The 8,755-nt window shown below is 35.5% G+C and overlaps 1 protein-coding gene across 1 annotated transcript in view; it reads right to left on the bottom strand.

Annotated features, from left to right (window-relative positions):
- FAM171B (family with sequence similarity 171 member B) overlaps positions 1–8,755 on the bottom strand; it is a 67,472-nt gene that overhangs the window by 23,850 nt on the left and 34,867 nt on the right. Inside the window, exon 2 of the mRNA XM_040475596.1 lies at positions 3,134–3,367. Coding sequence (XP_040331530.1) covers positions 3,134–3,367 — 234 coding nt within the window. The remainder of the gene's footprint in view (positions 1–3,133; positions 3,368–8,755) is intronic.

The raw sequence follows: 8,755 nt of genomic DNA, 5'->3' as shown, positions 1-8,755 counted from the left end.
TTTTTTTAATCATTTTTATTTTCTTGTATTTAACATAATTTGATTTTCCACATTTGAACTCTATGAGCAATATATCTGGAATATGAATCCAAAATATCCTAATACTACTTTTTTTCAGCCTTTTCTTAATGATTTATACTGGTACCTTATCATAGATTACATTTTCTTATACATGTTACTTAGTATCTAATTTGTATCACAGTATTACAGAATTTTAATTGTGTAGCTACATATTATTTTAGTTATATGAAATGGCAAATCACCTCTAGTAAATCTTCTTTTAAAATGATTTCCAGGTTTTTATTCTCCAAGAATTATTTTGCCAAGTTTTTTAATGCATTAAATCTATAAAAAGAAGTGAAATCTTTACAATATTCAGGCTTTCTAAAGAAATACAATGCATTCCATTTATCCAGGGTTTTAGTTTTTTTTTTTTTTAAAGGTCAATCAGTAACATTTGTAGTTCTATTTTCCCCAATATATGGTTATTTCACACTTTTTGTAGGTTTCTGCATATTTTGTTTGTCCTTGTTGTTTTGAAAGGGATTTCTTTTCATTATTTTTCATAACTGGTCACTACTTCTGGTATATAAGAATATGTATTGACTTGTACCAATGCTAATTCTATACTTAGTAGTTCTGTCAAATTCCATTAATTTTGAGATTTTTAAGATTCATGCTTTGTAATTTCCCAGGGATAGGATAACTGGAAATAGTAATGTCTTTGATTCTTTCTTATACTTATCCTCTTTTTTGGTCTGTTGATATATTTTTGCTCTGATAAGAATCTATAATGTAAAATAATATGGACATCTGTGTTCCGTTTCTTATTTTCATAGGATCACCTCTACTATTTTATAGTCAAGTATGAATTTGAGATATTTACCATGTTAAGGATATCTTTATGGTCCTAGTTTTTAAAGAGCTTGTTCTTAGTTGGGTATGGATGGTCAACTTGTAACATGCATTTCAGAAAATTATTGATGCTATCTGATACTTATAAAGTGTTCCACTAATATGATATGTAAATTTGACTGACACATTTCACATCCTTATAATCCTGCAAAGAAATCCTACTTGGTTTTAACAGAATGCTATATTTAAACAATGGTGAAACTCTTTTGTATTATTCTGTTTAGGATTTTTGTATTTAGAGTTATAAGTAAGATTGGTCTATAAAGGAGTACATGCGTATATGAGAGAGAGCACATATGAAGGCATTAATTTTTCATTACCTTTGTTAGAATCAAGGCTGCACTGGTTTTATAAAATGATTTGGAGTGTCTTTTTTTAAAATAGCCTTTTGCGGGGGCACTTGGGTGACTCAGCCAGTTGGGCGTCTGATCGGCTCAGGTCACAATCTTCCAGTTCATGGGTTCAGGCCCTGCATCAGGCTCTGTGCTGACAACTCATAGCCCGGAGTCTGTTTCAGATTCTGTGTCTCCCTCTCTCTGCCCCTCGCCTGCTCACACCCTGACTCTCTCAAAACTAAACATTAAAAAAATTTTAAATAGCCTTTGAATCAAGCTATTTTTATTCAGAACATTTATCCATGGTTATGGTCTACCTCATCTAAAATCAATATAGTCATTTATATTATCACAAAATTATTAGATTTTTTAAGATTATTGCTTTGATACAGAACATTTGATTTTTTTAAGATTTTATATATTTTTTCTTGTCTTTTATTTTTTTATTTGTTTAGATTACAGATGCATGTATAATTTATTTTGAAGAACTAGCATTTTGTCAATTCTCTAAATTTTCTAATTAATGTCCATCTACTTTCATCTTTATTTTCTTTCTCCCATCTTTTAGTTTCTTTCATTATTTTTCTAATTCTAATTTAATGAGTAAGTGTGCTTCATCTCCATCTTCTAAAAAAAAACTAAAGTGGGGCGCCTGGGTGGCTCAGTAGGTTAAGCGGCCGACTTCGGCTCAGGTCATGATCTCGCGGTCCATGAGTTCAAGCCCCACGTCGGGCTCTGTGCTGACAGCTCAGAGCCTGGAGCCTGTCTCAGATTCTGTGTCTCCCTCTCTCTGACCCTCCCCCATTCATGCTCTGTCTCAAAAATAAATAAACGTTAAAAAAATTTTTTTATAAAAAAAACTAAAGTATATAAGACCAAGAATTCACCTCAGACTTTTATATCCCTAGTCAGATTTTTGAGTCATGATTTTATTAAATCTCATTCACATGAGTCCCAATTTATCTAATTCATTTTTCATTTTCTTTCTCATTCTAAACTTGAATAAGAGTTCAAGAATTCAAATGTTTCCGGTATGAAACCAAATTAAGTATCTAAATTCTAATAACCATCACACACACACACACACACACAAAAGATTGATTACCTAAGTATCATCCTTCCAATCAGACTTGCATTCTAGTATCTTCTATGGCCTGTACTTCTCAATATCCAATTAGTCACAATAAGTCTTATCCACTTATTTTTTTTCCTCAGATTTATTGAGCTATACCTGATATAACTGTAAGTTTAAGGTGTATATGATGATTGGCACAGTAATTACCAATTCTTCCTTCTGTATGCCTCTTATATTTACCTCCTCCCTTTCATTCCCTCGCTTACATCAGACTGTTACTCTCCACCAGGAGCACAACCACAGCTTTGTAGCAAGGCTCCCTGAATCCATTCTAGCCCTGTTTTTGGCCTAAACGTCATACACTGTTAAGTAAATTCAGTTTCCAAACAACTTACAGTTATTGTACTCAAGAATCTGCACTGCCTTATGATTCCCATAAATCTAAACTTTTTGCCTCTACTTTCAAGAACGTTCTTGCACCATCTGGCCCACCCTGCTCCTCACTAATCCTCTGGGCATGCCAAGCCTCTCACCGCCACCTGCAGACAAGCTCTGTACCAGAGCAGAGCTCTTGCTCAGGACTCTTTCAAGCTTCTGTGAGGAAAAAAAAAAAAAAAAAAAGACTTTCATGTTTTCTTCCAACTGGCACTCCTTTCTAACCTCTCTGTATTGACTTCACATGGGTTGTCTCATTGTCAGTTTACCAGAACAAGAGATTCCCAAAGCAGGAAAAAAAAAAAAAAAAAAAAAAAAAAAAAAAGTCATGTACATTTAAGTAAAGGCTTTTACACTGTTGTTGAGTGCTTACTTGGCATTTTTCCAGTCTTCCAAGGCAGAGGTGTCAACACGTAGCCATCCTTGTAAGCAACAATGGTTAAGCTGAGCCCTAATTTATAGGGTACTTTTATCAACACTGCTCCATTGTTCTTAGTTACTGTGGAATTTGTTTTCGTGTAGTTTACAAACACTTCTACAACTGCTTGACTCAGGTACTGACGACTGATGATGTCATTCACCTGTACTTTCAGCATAAATACAGACACTGGAAGAGAAAGAAGCCAGAAATAACAGCATGTCAGATCCTAGGGTGCATATGTCACTATACCTTAAAATGTCATTCAAGACATCTGAATAACCATACAAAACTGATAAAATCTGGAAATACATATGTATGGGTGCATTGACACAGGGGGAGAAACAGTCCAACAAATTCATTATTCTTTCTAAAACTGAATAAATTTTTATTATTAATAAGGCACAGTGTTATTATCCCAATTTTTTTTCTGCCAGTAAAAAGGAGAAGAAAAGGAAGCAGTGAATAAGGGGAAGACAGAGGTTCTGTCTTCAGAAAAACCCATTTTCACTTGGCCTCACTAATTCTAATGCTATCAAGTAACTAATTCAAAATATAGTCAAAGTTCCTAGAATAAAATGCAATCTCACTAAACCTTAGTGCATAACTAGCTCCTTTATTTTGTTCTGTTGTCTGGAAAGCATGGGATGTGTTTCAGTTCCAAATTACCAAATATCAAAATAAAATCTTTAAAATACCAAGAAGTATATTATCTGTTAAATATGTAAGAAAGCACAGAAAGATAATAAATTGAGGAAAATAAGAATTAACTGGTTTCTAACTTAAACCTACAGCTTTATAGATCTTTGACAATATGTTCATGGATATACCAATGTTAAGGTCTCATAAAAAAAACTTGTATCACCATGGAAATGCCTTTGTAAAGCCTGTATCACAACTTTACCACCTTTGCCAAAGAGGCCTTCTCTTCTGCTATTAATGGGCTTTGGAGTCAGTCGATGCCCATCTCTGCCATTCCCTAGATGTGTGACTTTGGGGAAGTTACCTCTCAAAGTCCATTTGCTCATCTGTAAAATTAGAATAGTAACTACTTTGAGGTAATAAAATGAAATAATGCAAATAATGTGTTCAGCACAGAGGTTAGCTGTCACTTAATATCATTAGTAATAAAAATTATTTCTCCACAGTTGGAGACCATTTCACAAACATTAGTGTCATCTGTAAGAAATAACTCATGAGGCCTGATGTTGCGGGTATACATTTGCAAAAACCCATTTCACTCCAAATATTTTTTCACAAGAATAGCAGGTCAGGTAAAAAATCCTTGTCACCATTGCCTGAGCTGCAATATTACTACCAAACTATTCTTACACCTTATATACTCTAACTTTGTTAAAAATAAACTAGGTTTTAAATTGCTTTTGGACCATAACAAAGGCATTTTAAATACAAATCGAACTACTGCAGTAATCACCCAGTCCTAGAAAAGATGCAATCTAGCAGGCTAGAAAAGAGCTCTGATCCTTTCAAGACTCTAAAATTCAAGTTAAATGTTATTCAAACACTATTATCTATTTAGACACAAAGATTTTTCAGTATATTTCCTCTTCTGTATGATAATAAAATATGTTAATAATATATAGAATAATAATTATAACCACAAGAACTAAAATGTGTTGAGGGTTAATGAGTCAGGCATTGTGTTCATTTTTAAGTGCATCATTCCATTTACTCTTCAAAATCCTAATTACAGAGACATTATTGTTTCTTTCATCATATATATTGGTAACTGTGGGTTAGGTTTGTAAATCATCCATGGCCAACCCGCAGTAGATGGAAGTAACAGGACACAAACTTGGGACCATCTCTCCTCAAAGTGTGTGCTCTTAAGCCACTGCATTACAACTGCCTGATTTAACTCTTTTCTTTTTAAGTTTATTTATTAAGTGTGAGAGAGAACACAAGCAGGGGAAGTGCCGAGAGAGAGGGGGGGAGACAGAGAGACAGAGAGAGATTCCCAAGCAGGCTCTGCACAGCAGTGCAGTGTGGAGCCTGATGCAGAGCTCTAACTCACAAAGCTAGAGATCATGAGCCAAAACCAAGAGTCCGATGCTTAACCGACTGAGCCACCCAGGCACCCTGCCTGATTCAGCTCTTAAAAGCAATCCTAACCCCAGTTTAGAGTGAAGAGATGGGAAGAATGAATTGGGAAAAAGGAAAGAAAAGGGAGGATTATATTCTGGATAGCTATACCTTAAAATGAGGTTCCACTAGTCTGTCTAAAAAGCTGTTAATTTCCAGGACAAGAATCTCTATATATTCAAATGTATATACGGAGTTTAGAAAACAAAGCAAAATATATATTACTGATATTTATCCATACCTATGCCCTCTCAGCATTTTTAATAATAGGCAGCTTTGTGGGAGGTTAAATTATTTGTGATTAGTCATTACTATCATTGCTTTTAATAAATTCAGGAGCATCAGGTACTAAAAGGTCAACGAAGCCTTGGTTTTTAGCACCTACTGTTCCTCAAATTACTTATTTTCCCATCATTTTATAAGTTCAGCCCATTACTCTAAAATTTAAAAAAAATCATGTAACATTTAAAATCAAAATATGAAGAAGGGCTGTGGATAAAAACGTTCCTAATGCCAAGCCTTGCATGTATATTATCACAAAAATCTCAATATACTTTTATAAAATATGTGATATCAAGTCTACTTTACCAATGAAAAAAATGAGAATTCAGGTAAGTAATGTGAACTGCTCCAAGTCTCACTCATTTTAAGAGGTCTTGTTAGCCGAAACACGTCTCTGTGAATGACTGCAAAGCCATCTTTACACCATGTAACAGAGAGTCTTGGGATCATGCTACTAAAATTAATTCAAGGAATATATTGTTGCAATTACTGAGAAATGCTTATATAACATGAACTAAAAAGAAAAAAAGGGGGGGTGTCTGGGTGGCTCAGTCGGTTAGGCGTCCAAGTCTTGGCTTCCATCCAGGTCATGATCTCATGACTCGTGAATTCATGCCCTGCATCAGGCTCTGTGCTGACAGTGCAAAGCCTGCTTGGGATTCTCTGTCTCCTTCCCTTTCTGCCTCTCCCCCGCTTGCACTCTCTCGGTCTCAAAAATAAATCAATCAATATTAAAAAAAAAAAAAAAAAGAAAGAAAGAAAAAGGGAAAAAGGGAGCTCCCCAACAGACACACACATTAAACCATGACCTTAAACTCATATGGGAAATATAACACTTGTGTAAAAAAACAAGTCAGACATGTGACACGATGGCCTCCTAAACTAAACGTCCTTGAACAGGTCCACCTAGAATAAAAGCTATGTGTAGAAGACAAATAGTTGCCCCATTCAAAATAATTCCTCCAACTGCCCAGCTCCTAATCCCCTAGATGAAATTTACTGAGCCGCTGGCACAAAGTACCTCACTAAGGGGGCCAGAAAGATTCTGTCAGGACCTCAAAATGTGGCTGAAGATACACAGAAGCAAATGGTTGCCGAAGCTGAAACATCTTAGAAAGTCTAGGAGCACCTACCCACTGAGCTTTCCAAAGTCTCCCTGCACTTTATCCTTCCAGAGGTGGGTTGTACAGCTCCTCCTGCTGATCTGTGAGCTGTAGCATCATCCCTCCCCAGAGGCCCTTTATTCCTTGTAGCCAGAGGCAGATTCTGTTGCTGCCAAAGCAAGCACCTTGGATGATACAGGATACAACTGTAAACGCAGCATGTGTTATTTAATGGGCTACTCTATCTTTCGTAAGAGAAGGTACAGGAAGGAAGGATAATGTTATGTACAAAAACAGGATAAAGCATATAAGAGGGAGACTGCACATAACTAAAAGAGAATTAAGATTCGCTAATAAAATTTAATAATGGGTCTTATTCAAATCAAATGTACCCACAATGGCTCCTTCAACAGCATCTTCAGGAGTAGGAATTCTGATTAATTCCTTTGCTGCAAAGATTAATTTCAGAAATTCTGAGAGCCTTTGATTTATAGACAAACTCCAGTGTATAGTAAGATCTTAAGCAAAATTCATAAAAAAACCAAACCTGTGTCTTCTGTCTCCTCCTGTCAAAGTACAGTTGTCAAAATAAGACACACTAAAGGCTCCTGACATTCTGAGGCTGGATTTGATTCTTAATGTTTTCCAAAACATTTTTTAATCCAGAATGGATGGTTTTATTTTTCCACATGTAATAATTATGTTAAAGAATAAATTTGGTGAGAAAATGATTATTAAGTTCAGGAAAAAAAATGATTCACAAAGGTCAAATATTGCCGATCAAAATCAGTGTTCCTCTGAAGAGATCCCGTATTTCTGCTTCTTAGATCTATTAGACTCAGGACATAATGTAGCCCTGACCAGCAGGGTCCTCTCTAGCTCAATTTGGAAAAAAAAAAACAACTAATGCTATTTATGACATGCACATACACAGACACAGACAGACACACACACACACACACAGACACACACAGACACACACACACACACACACACACCAAGCTGAGTGCTAGAAACTTTATCCGTGTTGTCCAATTTCATCCTAATACAAACCTGCAAGACTTTCCCCCCATTTTACGGCAAGGAATCTAAGGCTAGAGTTGCACAATTAAGGCAGGATTCACAGACAGGTTCATCTGACTCCAAGTTCTATGCATTCTACTCCCCACATCTCTTCTTGAAAACCAGTAGGGCTTTGGTTTTTACCATATTCAGTAGCTTACTCCTTCCAACCAGTGCAGAGAAGAAAGTGCAGAGAAGAATTTGCTGGTCCTATGAGCCTTTCACCCCATCCTTAGGCTGGGTTTGTGTGGCCCCAGCATAAGCAACAGCAAAAATAGCATTAAAAAAAAAACAAAAAGTCTCAGCTGGAAGCCTGCTTGCTGCTATTAAAGGGGCATAAACAATTCTTTCTCCTACAAATAAAAGGACAAGAATAAAGAATTGCCTGCCCAAGACTTAAATAGGACACTTCTGATTTCCATGGTGTTAACATTTTGATTAAGCAAACAGGGCTGGCAACCAGATGTTATAGATGTATATATAATCTCCATAACAATCCCCCTACTAATTATCCAACAAAAATACTTTGGCATTTAGATGGGACAGATTCCGCGATTAAACATATAATTTTCAACCACAGGTGCTTTTGTCTCCATAATCTATCCACTCTTCTCCGTTGCATTTTTCAGCTTTTCATGCACTTATTATTTTCTCTGTCACTTAATTATAATCATTATGTCTTGCCCACATAATCTTCTTTTCAATATGTCACGATTAGTTTAAAAATGGTTCAATATCAAATGATTTCAACTGCACCCTTAGAAAACATATAATCTAGATGTTGAGAGAAACAAGTAAAAATAAAATACACATCAATGAGCACAGTCCTAAGGTTGCCGGGGAAAAAATTAACTATCATATAATTAAAAGCATTGTTAAGTAATGAGAATAACTAAAATTCAAAAGAGTACTCTATACATAAAGAAGTGCTCTTGAAAAAGCATATTAGAACCAACACTATATTATGATTTTGCTACAAGATATAGATGAGTGAGTCAGTCTAATAGGGGTTTTAGGAAAATAAAGC

The sequence above is a fragment of the Herpailurus yagouaroundi genome, unplaced genomic scaffold (assembly GCF_014898765.1).
Source record: "Herpailurus yagouaroundi ecotype Mexico unplaced genomic scaffold, PumYag 140, whole genome shotgun sequence".
NCBI classification, from domain to species: domain Eukaryota; kingdom Metazoa; phylum Chordata; class Mammalia; order Carnivora; family Felidae; genus Herpailurus; species Herpailurus yagouaroundi.
This window is presented reverse-complemented; position numbering and strand designations above follow the sequence as displayed.